Source organism: Sylvia atricapilla, chromosome 6 (assembly GCF_009819655.1).
Source record: "Sylvia atricapilla isolate bSylAtr1 chromosome 6, bSylAtr1.pri, whole genome shotgun sequence".
Taxonomy (NCBI): domain Eukaryota; kingdom Metazoa; phylum Chordata; class Aves; order Passeriformes; family Sylviidae; genus Sylvia; species Sylvia atricapilla.
Genome location: NC_089145.1, coordinates 15,367,986 through 15,391,892, shown reverse-complemented (window position 1 = coordinate 15,391,892; position 23,907 = coordinate 15,367,986). Strand labels below are relative to the sequence as shown.

The 23,907-nt window shown below is 39.0% G+C and overlaps 1 protein-coding gene across 2 annotated transcripts in view; it reads left to right on the top strand.

The window, feature by feature from the left end:
• The window catches only part of KCNQ1 (potassium voltage-gated channel subfamily Q member 1), a 330,886-nt gene that overhangs the window by 23,189 nt on the left and 283,790 nt on the right, over positions 1–23,907 (top strand). For both annotated transcript variants that reach the window (XM_066320893.1, XM_066320892.1), the window contains exon 2: positions 16,772–16,862. In XM_066320893.1, the coding sequence (XP_066176990.1) occupies positions 16,772–16,862 (91 nt within the window). The remainder of the gene's footprint in view (positions 1–16,771; positions 16,863–23,907) is intronic.

The window sequence follows — 23,907 nt, the reverse complement described above, 5'->3', positions numbered from 1 at the left end:
TTGTTCAATGTTAACAAGGCCAGAAAGAAACATTGGAAGATTTGCCCATGATAACATTTGAAAGGTCACACAGGTTTGTAAAAAGCAAATGAAGCCTCAGCAGGGGTTAGATGTCTTATACTAGATAAGAATTACTTTATCTCAGTCCAGAATGCTGCTGTGAGGACTTGTCTTGCTGCAGAGACTGAGTGGTGCAAAGGGATCTGTGTCTTTGCCCACTGCAGTGATGTGTGTCCTCATCTGTGTGTAAGTAGAGATCTCTGCTTACACAAATCCTGAATTAAACAATGGACTTGTGTGTAAAAATTTGTGTATAATTAATACCTCCTTGGTGTTTGGGAAGTTAATGGAATAGAGTCAGCTTCTTCAAAGAATGGTGCATTTCAGCCCTTTGTTATCTAAATCACAATGTATTTATAAAGAAAAAAGTCACCTGGCTACAGTGCTACACACTTGTCTCTGATAGGAAACACTGATCTTCCTTAATGCTCTAAGTTGTTACATGGGGTTTTATCTTCAACACAGATTCTTGTTTTTCTAGTATAAGATGCAAGGAGCAATAGAGGGTTCTGGGTGTCTTTATCCCAAGTAAAACTTGGATAAGTTATAGTCATCTTGGATTTGAGTTACTACTTTGTTTCATCTTTGATAAACGCAGCTTTGCTCTGCTTGAAAGCATACATGCTGCTGCTATAAAGCCCTTTTTTCCTTGAGTTTTGCCTTTTTTTCTTTTTTTGGTGTTTATTTTTTTAATTGGATGATTTTGCTCTTTTTCTATTCTGTTATCATTACCAGTGGTCTCCTCTTTTCAGTTGGCCTCAGTTTATAAGTTGGATGACTTCAGTTTTTAAGGCCTTCAACTTACCCATGCTGCATAATTTTCTCAATGCATAAAGCCAACTTTAAGGGACTCTTATCAACTTCTGCTTTTTGCTTTCACTCCCTTGTGTGAAATTATCAAGGAAATACTTTCTCCACATGCTTAGAAATTATTCAAGAAGAGGCAAATTTCTTGCTATTTGAGCAGCTACACAGCTTGTCCTGACAGGGAAGATGTGTGTTAAAAATGAGGGTGAGAACCTTCGGCATGGCCAGAGCAGCTTCAGTGTTTGTCACACATGCCCCTGTCCCTCAGGCAGGATCCTGCCTGAGGATTTGCCAAGTTGGGGATATGCAGGGGTTGCTCTCCCCATGTGGAGCCCTTCCTCAGAAGAGAAGAGAGCCCCAAGGATGCATATGGATCGGATCAGGGTCTTTCCTGAGGGTGATCTCAGTTTTTTGGGCCTTCCCCCTTGAGCTGGCTGACCAGCAGGGTCAGCATTGGGCACCAGGGAGGGTGGGCAGCAGGCTGGTGGGTGTGCTGCATTTGTTGGGCTGCTGCAGCTTTGTCCCCTCTGCTCTGACAACATCTGCAGTGTCCATGCTGAGGCTTGGTGGTGGCTTTACTGGAACGGGGGAGCGGCTCAGAGGTGCTGACTTCTGTCTTTGTCCAGTGTGACTTACGTGAGGCTGCTCTCCCCTTGCCTGCTGGCTTCTTCAGTGCAAAGAGCTGGCCCAGCTGTGTGCAACTCACTCTTGGAAGCCAAATCCTTTGGGATCTATCTTCAGCTCTGCATCACACGTGCTACATGACCTTGTACAAGTCACTTAATCTCCCTGCTGTTCAATTTTCTTTGCTGGCAAATGGAGATGATAATTGCTCCATGGGTCACTGACTGCAGTGGAAATTTACACTTAGGAGGTAGAAAGTAGCTGCCATCCACTTTCTTTTTTTCTTTTTCAATGTTAACCTGACCAGTGCATGTGCTCTGTGCCTGTAGGCTGGCAGTACATAGCATGGCTTATGCTTTCAGTAAAGGCAAGTCTGGAAGAGCAAGGGAACTGTGTGAGATCAGAAAGAATCTTGGGGTAGAAGTTATGCAGAACTTTATTTTCTTGGTCTGTAATGTATTTTTAAAGTCTCAGTCTTTATGCATGACAAGCTTGTAGCTGGCAAATAAGAAGGTGGTGGAATTTAGGGAAAAAGCAGGTTAAGAGAACTAGGTACTACTGAATTTCTTTAAAACTCGTTCCCAGAGGAGTTATGGATGGCCTATCCCTGGAAGTGTTCAAGACCAGGTTGGATGTGGCTCTGAATAACCTGGTCTGGTGGAAGTTCTCCCTGCCTATGGCAGGGGTTTGGAACTGGTTGATCTTTAAGGAATCAAACCATTCCATGATTCTGTGATCTGATCTGGTACTCTTTATCCCATTGTTTCACTTAAAAAATAAAAATTGGAAAGTTAGGATCTTATTTTTTTTTTTTATCTCTGTATTAAGTTAGCAATTTCATTCATCAGCACACCTCCTTGTGTCCAAGCATACCTTCCTCCCTATTCCTGCATATAGTGGGAGGCCAGTTTGATTCTTCAGTTGTGTTTAGTGAAAAGTTTTGTGAAGGGATAGATTTAAGGCAGACACTTGCATATGAGGCCTGAAAGGACCATTTCAGAATGCAGTGATTTTTAACCAGAATGTGTTGCTGTTTGAGCATGTGCTTTTTAAATGTCCTTGTATGGGAAACCATACCTAAGTTTCTTAAAAGAGCTTTGACACAACTAACTTTGGAAGGGAGTAATGACATGTAATGAAATATGTGTCCTACTCTTGTTCTAACTTTCTATTATGGGAAATTTCTTCCTAAAATACACTGGAAATGTCTGCCTAAAATAGTTTCTACTATGATTTGAAGGGTTTTTTTAATCACAATGGAAGAAGCTTTTGAAAAGCTGTGAAACTCTAACCATAAAAACTAGAAGTACAATCCTTGGAAAAATTTAATTAAAAAAACTGAATGTCTGTTTAAGTGATCACAACTTCTGTCCAGATTTAGTTTTGTGTCTTTGTTTATATTCTTAACTAACATACTTGTTTATGTTCTTAACTAACTAACAAAACTAAGTAAAGCTTCTACTCACTTTAATAAAACAACTGTGCATTCTTAAATGCATCAGTACCAGCAGACCTAAGTGGAGTTGGGACTGTGGGTGCCTTTGCTGGGTGTACAGAAAGCTGCTGGGAATGGCACTGGCTGTGCCTGAGCTGTGCTGAGCCTTGCTGTTGCTTTGGGGCCATCTGCTGGAGTCTTCCCTCAGGAGTCTCGATTCTCCCACACCTGTGTTTCTCCAGACACACATCATTTATTTCTCCAGTGAATCTTTTTCTCTTTTTTTCTCCCCTCTTGTAAATGCCTGACTCGAGGCAGTTTCCATCCCCAGATTGTTCCTGGGCTCCTGTGTCTTAACCGTGGTAGGGAGCAGCAGCAATTTATCTGACAATTTACTTTTAGGTAAAGGAGTCAGTCTCAGAAAAATGAACAAAAACCAACAATAAAACCTTTCAAACAGGGTATTTTAATTGGTTAAAAAGGAGCCTGTTTCTGGAACTGTCTACTGTAGGTGTGATAATACTATAACTTATGCTTAAGTGGCTGAGGTGAATGAGAAACCTCTCTGCCAACTTCAGCAAAGAACAAAAGCTCTATAGATCACTTCTAAAAGTCCAGGGATTATTGTTTCAGATAAAGAAGATTCTCACTGTTCAAATAATTATGGGGTTTTTTTTGTTTGGTTTCTCTTGTTTTTGATTTTTGTGTTGAAATCTATATTATGAGGAGGTTCAGTGCTCAAACACAAATACTGTTTTTGCTGGTGTGCCTCGCTTTTTATGGTCCTGCAATACTAGATTTTTTGGAGCTCAAATGTAGGTCAGGAGCCAGAGTCATACTAAAAGTAATAATTTTTATTACAGATACTGTTCTCTCAGAAGTCTGCGTCAGAGATGGATGATGTGAAATTGCATCCTTCTTCCCAATTAAGAATTGATTAGGATATGTCAGAGTAGTATGACTTTATCTTGGTATTTGTTGAGTAGTGAGAAGCAGTATATAAAAGGAAATCTGGAAAACATTAGGTTTATCAATTAGTTGTCCTTAGATCGATTTTTAAAATTTTATTTGAGATCAGTAGTGTTAATTACCTTATCAAAAAGTGATTGTTTTATGGGAAAGACACCTTGATATTTACTTTTTTCCTTTTTTTTTTATGGTTGTGGCCCTTTGAGCAGCAGATAGTAAAAAATGTGTGTCACCATCTACTGTATTTATCTAAGAAACATTAAAAAATATAAACAGTATCTAAGAGGCATAAAAGCAAGAGGTTTTCACTGGTTCTGGGTTTCTGACATTCGAGGTTGTTTCAGGTGAAAGTCACATGCAGACTGTGTGGAGCAGGAATCTGCCCAGCAATTCCTTGGAGAAGGAAAAAGGGAGTACCCAGATTAAGAAAGCTCCCTTCCACACATTTTTTTTCCCCTTTTAATTAAGCATATCCTGTCAGCTGGTCAAGAAATTAATTTGCTCCATCAGATTATGAAACAAATGTTATGTGCTGTGCACATTACAGATACTTTGTTATTTTCCCCATTCTGCTGCCAAAGACTTTCCAAGTAGAACAATGCTTTTGTTTGTACTGACGAAGGTGAAACTGCAGGGAGAAGTATTCTCCAATGGCACAGGTGCAGTTTCAGTAATGGCTGTAATCAAACTGTGTCCTTCAGGCTTCTGCTGCACCGATGACTTTGGTGTTCCTCAGCCTTCTGCAGCTTTTGAAGTGCTTTGCATTTTTAAAAGCAATATTGATCGTTGCAGATGGGGTTTTAAACATTGATAAACAGACAGTGACTCCTCCTCTGACCATCTCTGTCTCCACCTAGTCCTGAGGACTACAAGGAAATCAAGCACTCCATGGAACTTAGCCTGTTCTGAAAAAATAAAAATGATGTGTTTTATTCTGTGCAAGCCTGTTTCTAGAATAATTTGGAAATAAGAAGATAGAAAAAAGAAATATTTCTTTATAGCTGGAGTTTCAAAAGGGAGGTAAACTATTTTTATCTTTTGTCATTTTCTTTCATTTATCTTGTGACTTGCAAGTGCGTCCTCCCTATCGCAAATTTTGCCTATTTTTAGTTATTGTGAAATTTGTCAGTTAGCATAGAATAAGGATCCTGAATCTTCCACTTGACTAACTTTGTAGTTTATAAATTCACTAAGGATTGATTGGTCAGAAACAATTAGTATCTGTAACTTGCACTGCATGTTCAAAAGGGATCAATGCTTTTAGTTAAAAATTTATTCAAAAGAATAATGGCTGTGTTCCTGGATGAGGAACACACCTGCAAATCTGTTCCTTACATTGAAGGATTTTATGGATGATTTGATGCACGGGAAGTGTAATGGTTTAATTATGATGCGCTTTCAGAAGTGCCTTCAAAATTTTAGGCTGCTTTTAGTAGCTTTTGTTGTAACCATAGAAATCCTTGATTTTTGAAAAGCAAAGCAGAAAGTTCAGTGTTCTTGATGGGTGATTCTATGGTGTTTCTCTCTGCAGCTTTCAGATCTGCCTTTTTTTTTTTCTCTCTCTGCAGAGTGATACCACAATCCACAGGATTTTAAACAATAAATTCCCATGACTGAATTGGTGGAATTAGTAGACCCCAAGAAACAAATGACTACCAGAGAGTTTCTTACTGCAGATCGTGGTTGGCAGCCAGTTGTGTGCGTGGAATGACTGACACACATTAGTGCGGTGTCACAGGGCTGGCTGAACCTGACCCCGTGGTTCCCTTAGGGTTTTGGATGCTGCTGGAATGCTGTCAATACTCCTATAAAATGACTGGTGTTTCAGGGCCAAGAGTAGTATCTTGGAGAATAATTTTGCCGTGAGGTCATGTGTTACTCCAGTGGATGTTGCTAACGTGTTGGTGGATCTTATCAATGCATTTTAGGCACGTTCTAAACGTACACTTGAAATGGCAGCTTAATCTCAAGGGCACTGAACTTTGACAGAAAGTCACAGTTTGATATTTCCTGGTAGTTTAGCCATGAAATGATGACTTCCAGAAGAGACCCCTTCCAGGTCTGCTTCTCATCAATCCTTGCCCCCTTGTACTTAAATGTGTTACAGATTTATGTTTATTGTTCTTCATTCTACAGCACCACATATAAAACTAAATGCACACATAGAAATACTGGCACTTTAGAAAGGGATATGCAGAAAATATATATATTATGGTTTAATGCTTGAAAATTTTCTGCTGTTTATAAAGCCTAAAGGAAGTAGGATTCTGAAACTCTTTTGAGTCCTAAATATATGTAATTTAAGATTTTTGATATCCTAATGTTGTAGATGTACTGCATGCTGTCCCCCATGCAATTGAAACTATTAAATATTCAAGCATTTACATATAATATTGGGCCTTGCAATGTTAACAGTTAACTGGAATGTCATTTATTATTCCTGTCAATGTGCGAAACAATTGTTTTGCCTCTTTCTGACTTCTATCACTGTTTCCAGAAATGTATGCATGCTGATAGCAAGCACTTGCTGTGTCTACTTTGAATGCCTCAGTAAGAGCTGTAAGATGAATAATTTTATGACTGTATTAACACTGGAATAGCACACTGGAATTTGGCTTCCTCATGCTGTTGTGCTGTTACATATCAGAATTATGGTACTATGGTATCTTTCCCCTCCCAAGGCTCTGGCTTTCAGATGTGCCACAAAAGGTCCTCAAGTCTTCTTCACCAATGAATTTTGATGAATCCTTGTTCTGGAAGTTACCTGACAGAATCTGAGATTTTGCTACAAGATAAATAGAGTTTCTTTTTCCCACAGCATCAAAAAGCTATTCCCAGAAATGTTTGGATGCCTTGGGGCTTTTAGAATTGGAAGCAAGTTGGCACAAAAAGTAAAGCACATGTCTGGCAGCTGGGGGTTGTTACCCACAGCAGGGTTGCTTGTCCATTTAATAGTTGATTACATATATTTTTTTTTTAATGTTACATATAGCCACTGTATTCTTGATTAGGAGCTTCTCCTGTAACGTTTAGTGTATAAAGCATCTAACATATTTTATCACTTCAACTTCTCTTACAAGGAACTTCTTTGCTCATTGAGTCTTCATGTTTGAAGTCTCATTTTGAAACATTTGTGTTTTGGACACTAAACCACCTTGAAATGCCTCTCAGATGCAGGCCTCAGAACTGATTATAACTTTCTTGAACCATTTTCTCTTAATGTTACCTTATTTAATTCAGGGCAGGTGAGTTCAAATGATACAGCAGAACTTTTAGCCTTGCTATAGATGATTAGAATTTCCACTAACAGCCAAATTGACTGCTGGAATAATAGAAATAATTATCCTTATAACTTTCAGTCTGAAAAACTGTTGTGTGGTGAGGGGACAATGCTAAAGCTTTTTAAGCATAGAGTGGATTTCACTTTGGAAATTTAATCTGTTTAGACATTTTTGAGGAAACGGAGTATTGAGCATTCCTGTATTTCATGGCATGCGTTTATAGAGATTTTTGTATTTACAGAAAAGTTCTCTCATCATAAAATTAAAAGCTGTCTGTGGCTTTCTAGAGTCTCTTCATTCTTTTCTTCCAGGGGCACTTGAACTTTCCATCATGCTTAAAGCAAACTAACAAGTCCAGCTGCTGTAGCTTTCAAGCGTCACGCCTTTCCCTCAGCAAATACTTTCTGTCCCCTGGAAATGGAAATGTGTCTGTTTGCTGAATCCCTCTGCTCTCACCTTAGGAATGTCAACCTGTCCTCTCGTTTCTCTTCCTTGTTTCTAAGCTCTGACACATGAAGGGTGCCATGTTTCTCCCCTCAGCGCCCCTAGAAAAGAGCAGCTGAGAGCTGAATGTGGAAAAGCTCAAAAGACATGCCAAGACTGATTTCTGTGAAAGCATCTGTCAACTATACCTTTAAATAATTAAAGGAGAGGGTCATAATGGGAACCCTGGTGGGAGCACTTATCCCAGCTTCAGATCTTTCTCACGGTCTTCACCTTACTTGCCAGCAGTGATGAAAGTGCCTTTCAGACACTGGTTTTAGCAGAAAGGAGCTCGAAAAGTCATTTGGGGGGCATCAGGTGAGGAGGTAGGCCAGTTGCTCAGGTCTGGTATCACTCTTGTGGCATTTGCAATAAATCATATGAAGTATCTGTCCAGGTCAGTAGCTCAAGGCGTGTTTGATTCTTCCCCATTTGTATATTTATCTCTCTGTTTATTTTTAGTCCCTTCCACTGTTTCACTCTATTCACAATTGAAGAACAAAGGATGCTGTCGAAAATATCAGTATTAGTTCCCTGTCATGGAGGGGTCTTTAGAGAGCTAGAAATGTGGGTATTTCTTATGGAACATTTAGAACCATAGCCCTGATTGGTACTGCCATACAATCCTTTTTGTGCACTAGTGTATCAGCTGTCCAAGATTGTGGCATAGTGCCTTTCTCCTTTGGTGTGGAGGCAATGTTTCCTTTCTTCTGCCTTGTTTTGTTTCTTGTTGAAAGAAATATTACGTATTTAAGGAAAGTAATTATTAAAAGTATTTCTTTTTCTAAAAGAGTATTTTATTTAGAGAGATTTATTTAATTTAGGTTTGATAACCTAAAATAAATAAGTATTTCTAAAGCAGAGGAATAGTCTAGTCTAGGCAATATTTCAGAAGCTGTGTTTTATAGTCTGAGAACTTTTAATAATTTTCTTCTAACATTTGGATACTAAATAATTTAAACTCTGCTGCCTTAAATCTGCTGTTACAAGAAAAGTGGGATAGTTCTGTACTGAGTGCTCAGATCAATTGTATAAAACTCCAACTACAAACCAAGTTTTACTTGTATTGGACCACTCAGTTTCTAGAACATTTTTCTTTTCCCCCATTAAAAGAACATGTCTCCAGAACTGGCTGATAAAAAATGACACCTTTTCCCTTAGTTAAGCCTGATGTAAAGAAAACTGCAGAAATTCTCTTGATTTCTAGTTCTGGGTGATGCCATTACGGCGCATGTGAACTCACCCCTTCCATGGCTGTTGTGTTGCTGTGTTGGGGTTTCATGTTCATGATGAGGTACATTGGAAGCCTGTTGTGAATTAGCTGGAGAGGGCTGATAAATTTTCTGCAGCCCAGTGGTTCACATCTCTTGGTCATACACTTGTTTTAAATATAGAGTATTCATTTTCCACTTTCTTACTCAGTATCTGTCATCTTTTTCCTGTTAATCCATGTCTGTTCTCAAAGGAACCAATACCTCGTTGGAGGATGCAATAACATTGCTTTTTGTGAGTAGTTAACCTTTCCTCTTGAAGCACCTTGACGTCTGGTTTGCATTTCTACTGCAATCATAACCTTTGCCAAGACCTTACAGGCCTTTCCTGCAATAATTCTGGTGCTGTATCCTAAATTACTTTTGATTCATTGTGTGCTTTGTGCTTTGGTACACTGCCCATAATTTAAATCATTTTTACAGATTTTAACCTCCCAGAAGAACCAGGTAAGTGTGATAGAAGCCTTGCCTATTTAGCTGTACAGTTAACCTATTTTTCATAGTATCAGACTAGCCTGCAGTGTATGTGATCTTCTTTATGGAATAAATCTGCTTTCCTACATGGGAGCCAGAAGACAACATTTCTTTGACAAGGAGTCATGGAGCTGGTTAAAAATTATGCCATTGTTTCCTTCAGGAAACACCAACTCTACTTTGCCTTAGGAGTTGGAACAAATACATATTAACAGGAAGCTCCATCAGATAGAACTAAGCTAAGACAAACAGACTATTTGCACTTTGTCTGTTGAAGGGTTTTTGATGGTGACAGCTGAGAACAGTGACCTGTCTGCAAGCTTGACCTGTGTTGGCCATAACAGAGAGGAAGCGTGTGTTGGACAGGAAACTGCTGTAGCCAGTTCCTGGAGGGAGTCATGCTTCTCTGCATGAATGTGGGGGTGCTTCTCCTGCTGGGCATCCTCCTGCTGCAGAGAGGCTGGAAGATGGGGAGGGGCTGTGCCCCTCCTTCCTTCCCCTGCCTCAAAAACAAAACAGAAGATATCACAAAGCCTTAGAGCAAAACATGCAAAGAACCTGCATGGCCAGAGACTTAAACCACTATTTTTATTTTTATTTTTTTAATTGGCGCTAAAGTACTTCTCTATGTATTTATTCTTTTTTGAACTTGTTTCATCTTCAGGTATGGTTTGTGTAGGTTGCTGGTCTCATAACTCCTTGCTGCCGTGATATAACCTTTTTATGCTAATACATGACCAGCTACTGTAATTAATAAAATTAATTTTTAATAAATAATTTTAATTTTTAATTAATAAGTAATTAGAGTGCTAAAGTTGGCTTAAGGTATGGGCAAGGAGGAATTGAGTACAGGTTCATTCTTTCTAACCATGTACCTTCACCTCTTACAAACTTTTTTATTTTTAATGGAGTAAACGATGGAGGACATCTGGTGTCCACCAGGTGGATAATGAAATGCTTATTTAGCTTTCTGTCAGTAGCCTGGCACTGTGCTCTGGTATTCCACAGTCATGACAGAGTTAGTGTTCTTTAAGTATTCAGTTCAGACTTGCTAAAGGGCTCAGCATAAACCTACACACACAAGGTGTTTACTTGTGTGAATTTCATTAAGGATGAAAGTTTTCTGTGCCTTGTGAACTCTTGCTTCTTTTGTAAAAACAGCCCTGAGTTTCTCACCTTTAAAAGCACTGGTTAGTATTTGTACTTGACATTATACCTTGATGATCCCATAAAATCAATTGCCATCCTGTATTCAATTCCAAGTAATGCCCTTTATGTTCATAGACTTTTCTTCTCGTGCTATCAGCTGTCCTTGATTTTCCAAGTTCTACCTGTTCCCCTTCTTTTACCTTTTCTTTGATTTTTTTTTGAAGCAATCCCAAAATATGTGGAGTAAAAGAACAAAAACCAGGTGCCTCACTGTAAAGAAGTATGAAATTAATTGATATGGGTTAGTTCTGAATGTTTTCTCGTTTGTACTGTGGAAATGACTATATGAGATGGTCAGGGATTTATGTCGACTTGTAGTAGAAAAAACCTTTTGAAGGTTTTCATGATGATTTTCTTGATGTAAATTAAGTAAGAAGTTACTTTGCTGGCATGAAACACACCAGAATATATGACAAAATGAAAGAGGTTTCAGTGTGTCTCTTACCTGAGATTGTCTATTTAAATCCTCATTGCAATAATGCTGTTTGTAACCTGGAAAGCTGCATGAAAATGTCCTTTTCTGATACCATTGACCTTTGAGTTCACAGTCTGAAATGTGTCAGCAAGTTTAAGCCATGGGGATGAAAGATGAAATAATGATGCTGTCATATGTTTTAATGAACTAATGTGAACTGGATATGCAGCAGCATTAGAGTTTGCAAATTATGATGATGGAGATAAGAATCTTCCCAAGTTTAATTTGCACACTCGTGTTGTTCATTCTTAATGTCATCCTTCCAGTCCTTGTAAAGCTCTGTACTTAGAGGAGGTTAAACTTTAAATTACTTAGTTTACTTAAGAAACCTGTCATAGTTAGAAGCTAAATGACAAAAATAAGTTATTTACTCTGTAGAAAATCCCACAAACTAACAAATTCCCACAAAACAAAAGCTCCCCTGAGTTACAAGATAGATGTATGTGACTGAACAGAGCTGTGCATTCAAAGACAAACAATCTAGTTGTGTAAAAATAAAGGCAGACAGAGATTCAAGAAGGGGGCTAAGAATGTTAAGCACATAGAAACACACTAAAGACATTTTCTTCATTTTCCTTTTTCTCAGAATATTTCTTTTTTGGTTGCAGTAATTTCCTCAAGTAGACAGAGAGGATGAACTGCAATTAGCCACTGAACTCATGCTGAACAAAAAAAAAAAAAAAAAAAAAAAGGCACAGATGCTTTTTAGCTGGCAGTTACCAGCTAAAACAATATTTCCTGTATGCAAGGGCACTAGTAGTTTGGTATCTTCAAGACTGATAGATGTAATGAATAAAAATGGTTAGAAAAACCAGACTTAAGGCAGCTCGTGACATTGAACAAGGAAAAACTGTCTTCCTGGATGGTTAGAGCTCAAGTTGATATAAATTGAGCTGAACTTTGCATCTGCCTTCTCATCTATTAAATGTATTTAAGGTCGCAGCTCAGTTTATATCCTAATAGCAGCCTTTTCCTGGTTATAGACTCCCACTGGGAGTTATGTAAGAAACACTGCAAGAAGGAATGAAATCTACCCACATTTTAGTAATGGTTTTGATGATAAGAGTTGCATGTGCATGAGACTGTATTAATCTGGTGAGTAAGTTCTTCCAGCATGTCTCATGCACCATTTTTTTTTAATGTTCCTAGTCATATCACTGGACATATTTTATAAACCTTTATCAGTTCTCCTACCTGTGACATTCACTGAATGAGCATTGTTATCTCTCAGTAAGTGGTTTATTGTTCCTTTGATCATTCCACACATTGTTTCAAGCCACAAAAAAGACATGCTAATGTTCAAAAATCATAGTTAAATATAGAAAAAACTCAGCAGCTCAGGGCTGAAGGCTGCACAGTACCAATAGCTACCTACAATGTGTCAAGTTCCTGCAGCTCACACTGAGGTCAGGGAAAAAGCCATAGGTCTGTCTGTAAGTCAAAATATAGCCTAAAATAGTCAGAAAACATTAAATCTACCTTTAGGTCCTAATGTGTTTCCTATCTGTTGCTAAGTACAGCACATATGCTGCCTGGCCATGTTCCCTTGTCTGCTGAATGATTCTTTTGTGGAAATGCTCTAGCTTCTCAAACCTAGTTCAAGACAAAAAAATTACCTAACTTGCCTGACTGACACAGTGAAGCAAGACAAAATTTATTATGTTTTAAATATTTGCCCACATATGCACACCTGTGCAGACACTGCCTTGTGTGACTCTCTGTACACCAGTGTCTGTGTTCATGATTTTCTTCTTGGTGGTGGTGTCCCTAGTCCAGTTACAGGCTGGGAATGTCCATGAGCTCAAAATGTGATTGGAATGCTGCTCCCTGGTGCTGTTTCATGCACACTGGGAGCTCCACTGCTGCGTCTGGCTCCACCAGGATGCAGCTGCCTGGGAAAACTGAGCTGAAAAGACAGCCAGAGCAACTGGCTTCAAGTAAAATAGTGCTGTCTGAGAGGACACAGCTCTCCTTGTCCTAGTACTACTAAAACTGACTCCATGGAAGAAAACTTTAGCTTTGTAATGTCCACGCTGCTTTAACAGTGGTGGTGTGGTTTCACATCAAGTACAGAGATCAGCCAGTTGCAAAATTTTTGGTTTAAGAAAAGCCATAGCACTGTAAGATATGACTTAACTACACAGCTAAGTAATGTTGAATGCATCTACTGATGCAGTAGATGTGACATCTACATGGAAAAACAGATGCTACTTTGTAACCTGGGAGAAACAACATGAAAAACTAAACAGCCTATCTCCTCATCTCTAATGCTTGCTTGGCCCCACAATCACGGAATGAGATCAGAGCTGATGAGAGCCTGAACTCATCACTCTGCTTCCTTTCTTGAAGATGGTCACATTTGTGCATAGAGGGTAAACAACCAATGGGTTTCAGGAGATAAAACAGCCGTGGTTTGCAGGAGATGAAGGCCTGACTGCTAGAGTTTAGGAAATCCCAGTGTTTGCTGACTGTCTCTCCTTTAGAGGAAAAAACATATATTAAAGAAATTATACCAGCGTGGAGTCAGTCAGAGTTAGTTTGTCTGATATTTGCTGTTTGGATGAAGAATTTACATCCTTAGCATCTATATTGAGATAAATGGTTTTTGTTTTTTTAAATCTAGTCATAGTCATCACGGTAATGTGATAGTAAACGTGATAAGGTCATTGTGTGACAATTGTAATGTTTGCTTTTCTGAGGCTGGCCAGTTAAATTGCCCCGGGATGATTTTTGCTTAAGCAAATTCAAGTTTGAGGCAGAGTCTGTCCCTGCAACTGTTGTTTGTGACTCACTCCTGTGGATTTGTCTGCCTAGACAGTGACTGAGGATCTGTGTTCACTTCCGGCTGAAGAAAGAGGAGATAACTGTCAAAAAAAAGAAAGGGGAAAAGAAAAAAAAACACAAACCAACAAGCTAAACTTCCTGTTTTCTATTTTACTGGTGCCTCACTGCCTTCTTATACTTCAGAGGTGGAGAAGGGAGCAACTACACTAATACCAAAACAAAAACAGAGCTGAGTTTTGGAAGGCAACAAACAGTAGGCTCGTGTCAGAGGATGAGGACACCATGTGTATTTATTTAATGTCTTAATTTTGCACCTTCTGTTCCTTATGTGCAATTGATCTAAGTCAAATAGCAATGCCAGTGTAACAGGGTGAGTAGCTCGGCTGTGATGCTGCACTGGCACCTTGTGGGTGTCATATCTCTCATACCAAAGGAACAGCCGTGAAGCAGCAGTGCCTGACCAAACATCTTTGCTTTGCTTGGCATAATGTGTATTGGTGGTTATGAAAGGTATCTCCTGCATCAGCCTGGAAGGAGCAGAGCAATGAATTATAAGAGCTTTTCTAGGGGTGAAAAAAAATAAATTAGTTAATGCGCATGAATAATAATATAATAATAATAATAAATAAACGGGTTAATGGGCATGAACATGCAGAACAGGAGGTAGGTAGTGGGGTGCCTGGCACTTGAGGCAGTTCTTACCTCGGAAATTACCTTGATTTCTCTAATAGGAACAAGCAAAGAGATTTGGCAAACGCCTGACCCTAATTTTATCTTTTTGGCACTTCGGCACATGAACTTTCAACTTTAATGCTTATTAGAGTTTTGTATTTGTTTAGGAAAAGGACAGGAACGGGATAGTCTTTGCTTTGTTGCCCCCTTGTGGTCCCATGCCTTGGCTAAATTAAGCACTCTAATCTGTCTACTGCCATTGAGGGACACAGTAAATGTGAATTGGTGCTGCTCAGCTCCTTGCAGTTGTTGGCTTTGAGCTGTTAACCCTGTCTATGTTTGGCTTTGAATCCAGAGAGCCTCGGCTGTCTCCATTTATGTTCACATTGTCGTGTGTGTCATTCTTGTGCTATAGTGAGAATACTGCAGACAGAAGGGCTGGATACTTAGGGAACATTTATGTTTCCACTGACCGACTCACCTTTCCATTCTCCTGCCTTGTCTGCACAGCTTACTTGTGCTCAAGAATGCCCAAATGTAGACATACAGGGTAAAAGAAGAAGAGTTTAGAGAGTGATCCAACACCCACATACTTATATTTTGCTTAGATGAGGTATTTTTTTAAATGGGTACTTGTACTGATACGTGGTAATCCCTGTCCTATTAATTTCATTATCTATTTGATTTTTGTGCCTAATTACCTTCAAACTTTCTCTCCACTATTTGGTAGCATAATCTCAAAGGTCAGACTTGGTCTGAGACATCTTTTCCAGCCCTAGTGATTCTGGCATCATTTTTCTCTGTGTGCTTAGTGCTTGCCTACGCTTGAAGCAATCAGCCTTTGCTGTTATCTTGAAGCAGTCATTGAGGGGCATAGCTTATGTCAACCTGAAGACAGTTTTGTTTTCTTGAGTGCTTGATCTTTCAAAAGATTCACCCAAAGTGCTCCCTTCTATGAATAAAGGTAGAGGCTCTGGATGACTTCAGCTGAGCCCTGCCAGTCTGATGTCCTGGTTTAATACTTCTCTTGAATTCAGTTTTATTCGCTAATAATAAATTCTTTTTTGTTGGGTGTTTTGAATATTTTTTTCATTAAAAAATGTTTAACTCTTTTAGAGATGTGTAACAGGATGGGTGATTTAATTAGTGGATTTTGCAGCAAGTTTCAGTTGAGTACAAAGGATTGGTGTTGCTTGTCTCAACAGAATTGTGAGAAATAGTCCTAACAAAGAACTTTGTGTTTAACAAGTGGATGTTTTCGGTCTTGCTGATTTATTGTGTTTTTAAAAGAAACATGCAGTTCTTTGGGAGCTGGAAGCTGCCTATGGCTAGTGTGTAGTGGATAGCATCCAGTTTGGGTGTTAAATGGTTCTCTTCCCAAATGTGTTGCATTCCTTTAGGGGAAGCAGCAGTCCTGTGGGGTGGTGAGCACAGCTGAGACTGCCCAGGGGAGGGATTTGGAGGGAGAGGCTGCAGGGCTGAGCATCCTTGCTCCCCAGGTGGGGGAAAAGGATTTCTGGGAGGTTACAGACAGCTGGGCTGTTTCCCTGGCTGTCCCAATGTTGGAAACCAGGACTGCTTCCCTAAGGACAAATGCATCAGCCCCATCCATGGAAGTGTTCCAGGCCAGGCTGGGTGGGTCTCTGATCAACCTGTTCTAGGGATAGGTGACTCTGCCCATGGCAGGGGTTTGGAATTAGGTGGAATAAGACCTAGGTTGTGTTTCAGATGACAAATATCAGATTTTTTTTTATTTGGCGCCTTTTAGGGATAAATTATAAAAGACAGTATAGCATAGCATATTAAACTTTGGCTTAGCTGTGATTTCTTTTTCAGTTTATTGGGCTTTGGATCAGCAAAAAGGCAAATATTTGAAACATGTTTGAGGGTTGTGTGATGATTCAGCCAAAGTAGTCCTTAAAATGGGAAAGAGCAAGAAACGCTCCTTGCATGAGAGGCCAGGAAACAGCAAATCTTAGAGCTAGGCTGAAGCTAGTGTTACTATATGGTTTCATTTGATGATGTCCAACCCAAAACCACAGCGTCTGAAGAGAAATAAACTATCCAACAGAAAGCAGAGTCAAACAAAATTCCCCAGCTGTGTTTTGGGATAGTACAATGCCAGTGACATTTCATTGTAAACAGATGATTTGGGATGGCATAATTATCTGTTCTCCCTAAAAGTTATTACATTGCATTACATTTTTTTTTTCTTTTTTGTTTGCAGCTTTCTTATTGTGCTGATATGCCTTATCTTCAGTGTGCTTTCTACAATTGAGCAGTATGCAGCTCTTGCTACAGGGACGTTATTCTGGATGGTATGTATGTGGGCATTAATGTGATTGATGCGTGTTTGTTCCTGATGTGCAAATTCTAATCTCCTGAGCTATCACCACATCAAACAAAATGTTCCTTATGGTTTAATTGACATGAGACTTTTCTGCTGTTCCCTAATGAGTCTGTAAAGCTACAGAAATTACAAAAGTCATGGTAATCCAAAAAGGAAGTGGCACTCTCTGTGGCCTATGCTGAGGACATCTGTGGTGTGTCCAACACATAGTCATTCTAATTAAGCTTGAATCCCTCCTGTTGCTTGGGTCAGTACTTTTTTTAGCCATACTCCAGACCAGACACTTGGCCATAGGAAGGGAAAAAAAGTAAGTGGAAGTCTTTCATTTAGTTATGTCATATCCAGCTTTGTTTCAGAAGTGGAAAACACGTGTCCTTTGACATTAAGACAACTTGCTCTACCTGTCTTATGCTCTTTCCCTTCAGTAGAGAAAACAGTCATTGTGTTTATAGTACACCCGTGCTGCAACACAAATGTATCAACAAATGCTTCAGGAGTATTTGTGTCCTGCCAGCCTAGATTTCATTGAAGAGCCTTACTTTTGAGGTTGGAGAGGCATGATTTTAAACATCCAATCTTTTATGAATTTCTTGTACCTCACTAGTGGGCAGCCCCTTGCTAAATTATTGAATTCTTTGTATTTATAAATAAACGACCATTATTTAACTTGTGGAAACACTGTCACTGTATTGAGAAAATGCTAACTAGCAATTTAAATATTTGTTCAAAACAGGTATTGTAGCAATTGTCTAGTAATATTGTTAGGTGTATTACCACTATTCACATGAAAAAGTTCAGTCAATACCTCCATCAATTCTAATAAATTTTGTCTCTTTACCTATGAAATATGCAAAGGTTCTGTACTTAATATGAATGCTGTAAGACTATAGCATATTAAATTTAGTGTCAATCACACTATTTCTTTATGAAGTGCCTTCATTGCTGTGTAGTATTTTTAACTAACTTGTAAGATGTTTGAACTCCTAAGTGTAATTACAATAATTAGTGCCGGCAAAGAGCATCCATACGTTTATTCGTTTATTTCTGCCTTTTTTTTTTTTTTGGTGATTTGGCGTTTCCTTTTTGCACAGATTTGTTTTGAGCATTTTACTTCATAGCTAGTAGGATTTTTTTTATCCATAACTTCTGCCAATATCTGTGATGAATTTAACTCCTGGTAGTGCCTCACTCATCTTTGCAATATATAATCATATTTTACATGTGTGTTGTCTCGATGAAACAACTTATAGTGACAATGTAACTCATAAGGCTTCATTGCCTGCCCTACCCTGTGAAATCATGGAGCTGGTGTTTGGTTTGTTCATCCCTGTGTTGTCTGTATCTGGGCAATACAGGCAGTGTAAGGTGCATGCAAAGCATTCAGGATTTCATATCCAGTGTAATATCCAGTATGGATTGTGTATTTCTATTATTCTGTGTTGTCTTCCTCTCTAAGTAGTGAGGGAACTGATGAATGATGTGTCAGTGTTCCTGTTCTACAGAGTGAGAAAAACTGGTTAATTCCTAAAACTGAAATCCTGCTGCCATGGGTTTTATGGGAAATAGGCAGTTGTCTGTGTGTTCAATATTATTGGCACGGTCTGATATTGTTTTCTTAAAGGATTAACTGTGGTAACTTTGATGAAACCTGTGGGGATTATGGGGAGCCATCCATCCAAAGCAGTAGATGGGCCAACGTGCACTCTGCTCTATCCAGTTTTGGTGGGACTTTCCAAGGAGCTGTGGCATCTTGGAACGCAAATATAAATGTCAGGATCTCACTCCTGTTGGCACCTACCCAGTGAAACGTCCTATTCTCTTATTTCTTAAGAGATTTTTCTTTGACTTTAAGGTAGCATTACAAAAAATAGATGTAACTGAATTCTTAGGGGGAGATTTAATCACAGAGGGCTGGTTCAAGAGGGACTGCAAAAATGGAAAGAAAGAAGTAAAATAAAGTGTAACAAGCACATAGGGATTACAGCACAAAACAGGAAAGGACAGGGTGCAAACTTCCAAACCAAACAGTGCTGTAAGGAGAAATGAAAGATTAGGAGAGCACTCTTTCTACTGCTCTGCAGTAGGAGTTAATTTCTTTTTTGTGTCTGTAGAAGGATTTTTAATTATATGACAGTAATGATTTTTATTTGGAGCCAGGAAATTCGAGTAAGGTAACTCTCTCACTGTAGGTGAGCAAAGGAGGGCAAGTGATTTGACTGACAAACTAATGCTAAATTGAGAGAGAGCTCAAAGGAGCAGCAGTGTACCAGCAACCTACCAGGATTGTGGGAATCCTGAAGATGGCTTTTGCTTGGGCTTAACTGGGCAGGGCAGTGAGAATGGAGGAACTTTGGCCATGAAGATTTCGTCGTTTCAGATCTCATGTAATCCCATGAAGCTGGACTTGAAAGGCACTGGAGATAGCATTGGGAAAAGAACAGAATATGTTCCTCCTGATTGGAAAACTAATTAAACAAGGCCATTAAAAGTACTCACAATTAATAGCTATACTGCTTTTTTTTCTCCAAATAGCCAAAGTATTTGGCTCTGACTCTGTAAAAGATCTGAGCACCTGCATAAATTCAGCAGGCAGTCTTTTTGAAAGCAGGGAGCCTGGTTACATTGAAGTTATAGATAGAAGCTGACTGTGCCCTTTTTCATAAAAAATAATTCCATGGTTTACTAATACTGTCATACAAGATATTACAATAACATAAAAATAAAAGCTAAAAAAGTTTTTGAGATTATATGTATGTATCATTTTGGTTTTATTCTGGAGCTGCTTGTCTTAAAATATCACCTCCCACTAGTCCAGGACAAAACGGAAGATGTTGTGCTACCAGTAATTTTAAAGCACTAAAAAATGCTTCTATTTCTCATAAAAGGAAGAAAAACGCAAGCTTAGCGTTGGAGGAATAAACAGGGGCAAGTTTATATGTGTTCCAAGTGGTGTTCCAGATTTAGACAAAAAGCTTACAATTAGCTGCTGAATCTTTCTCTACTTGTCACCACACTTCACGAGGCAAAGAGCCTTGATGAAAGCTATACCTAAATGCAGTTGTAATGGGAGATTAGGAGAGAATTGGCCTTTTGTTCGTTTCTAGAAGGCAGTGAAAACTGTTTAAATTTGCATGTGTTTATTTTCCCTTTTTTTCACTAGATGGTGCTGTCGGAGGGGGTTTGACTCCAGTTACTGGTTGGCACTTGCCCAGCTTGAGCTGGAGTCTGAGCCAAGACTGTGAAAGCATCATCGTTTTGAAGAGTCCTGTGTACACTTGGCCCGCGTAAAATAGTGGTGCGGGAGAGCTTTTGCCATGACTCATAAAGGGAATGTGGTATATCAGTGTAAAAATTGATTTTGAGACTACAATGTCTAAACTATGGAAAAAAAAAAAAAAAAAGTGGTGCAGAGATGTATGTTCCCAGAGAGGCCGTATTTTTCTTTTATTTTCATAAGCAAGGGTTTTATGGTGCCAGAACACAGCAGAATGCTGTTATCTCAGCATGATCTAAGAAAATCCAAGTGTCTGATCCAAGGGGATTAAATATTCTGCTGAACCAAGGGATATTTGGTGTGCCTGAAAAAGCTATTTTCTGGTAGGAATCTCATTTCAATATTGATTCCCACCAAATAAAAAATAAAGAAGAAAAAGGCTATGCTTTTATGGTGAAAGTATAAACTCTTTCCAGCTTCGTGTTTTAAGTTCCTTTTCTAGTTTAGCATGTTTCTTACTGAAGAGATTGAACAATATTTAAACTTTAAAAAATGCAAATTAAGATAAAAGGGCCATAGTTTTGGTTTATTAACATTTACTTTATTGGCACTGAAATTATTCCTACAATTATAAGAAACTGGCACAGAGTCTAGGCCCATAGGGAATCTAGTTTATATTGCTTTTTTAATATAATGTTTTGAGTATAAACCTTGGCTTTTGTTTGCCGGTGTGTTTTGTGGGTCTTTTGAGAAAGAAGGAGGAAAACACCTACAGCTTTTGTTTCTGAAGGTGGTCTTCACAGAGAATACACAGTTCAAAGGGGTGCCAGCAGTTTTCTTTCCTGATAATATTCCATGCTTTAAAAGGCCAAAATTCAGACTCACCATCTGCATTGGTGCATTTTCATCCTTTTGAAAAAGTAAATGAATTTAATATCTGTAAAAGATGCCTGGTGACAGCTCTATAGATTAATCTAGCCTACAGACTCTGAAGAACAACTGTAGCTGAGAAAGTGAAAAATTTGTCTTTGCAGCCTCAGCAATGTCCCCTGAGGTGACCCAAAGTGAGGTCAGCTGGTGTAGAAGATGTGTCTAGAGGGTTTATGATCTTCAATCTTTTTCCTTTGGTGGACCTGCAGAAAGACCTGTCCAGGGAGTCACTCACTGCAGCCTTTTCTTTCTGTCACTGACAGCTGAAGTGGAGAATCCCAGATTTCATTCAAAGTTGGCTTCTTTACATTTTAGTTTGTAAGAACAATGCCAGCTGGGAGTGATTTGAAGGCTCAAAAAACACAATTAGAAATTAAAATTACCCTCCCCTCTTTTAATGAGGTAGCAGCATAAGGAGTATCTGGAACTGGGATCTTCCCCTGAATCTGCACCCAGGTGCTTCTGGCTGCATTTCAGCCCCTGCTTGTGATGTTTATGGCTGAGCTGTGCTGGCAGATAACGTGAGTGCTTCTAATCTGCCTCACTGCAGAATCAGCTGCCTTGGTTTGAAATGTGGCTGGTAGTAAGATCTTAACTTGTTCCAGCTGTTCTCAGAGCAAATCCTTGTCAACTCCCCTGGCCTTCAGAAGAGAGTTATGTGTTTAATGTAAATGTGATGTTAAAAGGATTTAATTCATTTGGTTCAGAAGGTTGCGTGAACATGCTTAAATTCTGCTTTATGTCCACTCTGAACAGGTCAGAGGGAAACAAATCAGATGCTTCTAAAGTGGAAATAAGGCTGTGTGTTAGGGACAGCTGAACCAATTTCATGAAATGGATGCTCTTTTATTACCAATTAAAAAAAAAAAAGACAAAAAGACAAGGCTTTTGCTCTGGTTTGGTGTCAATTAAATCTGAGTTAAGGAGGAATGAAGAGGTGATGTGGAATGAAAGCATGCTAAGACCAGTAAGGGGGAGATTGCTGGTTTTGTTTTGACATGTGCTAAAAATCAAAAACTTGTAGAAGGGTGCTGGGGTTTCCCATTAAAATCTGCAGAGGGCAGCATTGGACTGCGCTGTGTTCTCCAGGGGCGGCTGCTTCTGACCTTGGATGGTGTCTTGAACTAGATAAAAATATATTTTGGAAGAAGTGAACTCTTAAAAAATGTTTTTCCACATGGGCTTGGGGAATTTTATATGAGTAATTAGCAATCGTAATTTGTGGAGAGAGATGGGAGAAAAGGGCAGTGTAAATATTGGTGCCAGAGAAAACTCTGGCAACTTTGTGGTGGAGCCACAAAATTCATGCCATTTGGTCTACTTTATTGCTCATCGTGTGGATGGCTTTTAAGGAAAAAAAAAAAAAAAAAGAACAATTAATGCTTTCATTGAAGTGAATTGGGCAAGTGTTTGCATGGAGGAGAAAGAAAAAATTCTTAAACTTGTTAAAACACAGAAAGACTTCCAATATGTTATGCCCTGCCAGGTACACTCTTGGTATTATTAGATGTTTCCTATTCCATTGGGATAAAAGAAGAAGTTTATTTTTCTAAATATCTCTAAAATTACCACCAGGAATGGCCTTTAGATGTAGATTATAAGAATAAGCAGCAGTTTCTATAGCAAAAGCCCACACCTCTTTTTACATGTATCCATGCCTTTCATCTAGAAGGTCCAAACATTGTGGGTTTGAATTCTTATTTTAGTCTGCTGCAGTGGAGTGGCTTGGATGTAGAAAATTGATTACTTCTGTTTCTGCCTTTTCTATGAAGTTTGGAAAGAAAAATCCCTTCTCTGGGGTTTCTATGCCTGGAGTTGAGTGGTGGCATAACTGAGCACTGTCATTTAAAATAAGGTCTGCAAGTACATCACTATGCCTGAAGGAATCAGGATTTAGAATTTATCCCCTTTGGGATGAGGTGGCTGTGACGTACCAGGCATTTTGGGGGGCTCAGGCTCTGAAGACTCAGACAGGCTCTGGAGACCTTCTTGGAGCTCAGGGTGGGGCTGGTGACAGATTGTGGGCCAGCACAAGCCACTGGTGATGGATTGGTGCCGTCTGCTGGCTGCTTGGTGGCCCACATGATCTGACATGGAGATCTCCCTCCGTGGCAGCGTGGGGGTCTTTGCCAGAGGCAGAAATGAGCAGGGTGCCACGTTGTCCTTGTGTGCAAAGTGAGCTTGTCATATAGGAGCTGCAGTAATGGGGAAGTTTTTAGGAAACACTGCTTTTAAATTGTCTGCAGGGTTTTGATAAATAGGGATATATTCTCTGGAGCTATTAGTTTTTCACCTGCTCCCAAGAGCTCGTATTTGCTTTCCTAAGTCACACAGTAGAGCAGTGGTTTGTTTGTTTATTTTTAAGAATAGGTACATTCCAATAAACTGTGTCCAAAGGTGTGGCTAAGAAAATGCCATCACTGAAAATGGCATGTTTCATTCACAGTTATGTTTATTATTCACTTTTGTCAAGCTTCCTGCTTACAGGTTAAAGTTTGACTAAACTTTTCTGGGGTGTAAATCCATGTCAAACTTGGAACATTCATTTGGTAAACTCCAGAAAAAAAACATAATAAACGTGTTTTCTTTGAAATTATGCATATTTATCACTATTTATTATTTTAGTAAACAAGCAAACTAATACTAATTCCATCTTGGAAAAAAAAATAAATTAAAACTGGTGCATGCTATAGCCAAGCAGTGAAAAGAAAGATTTTTAAATTTAGGGTTTATCTGGATTAGTGTGTAATGTTTGCAGTGACAGGTGTTTCCTTTATGCTTTGCCCAAATGTCTGGAAAGTAGTTTGTCATTAAGTGCTACATTCAGTGTGTATCTCAATTTCGGTATGACTGGAGGGTCTCTGGCTTT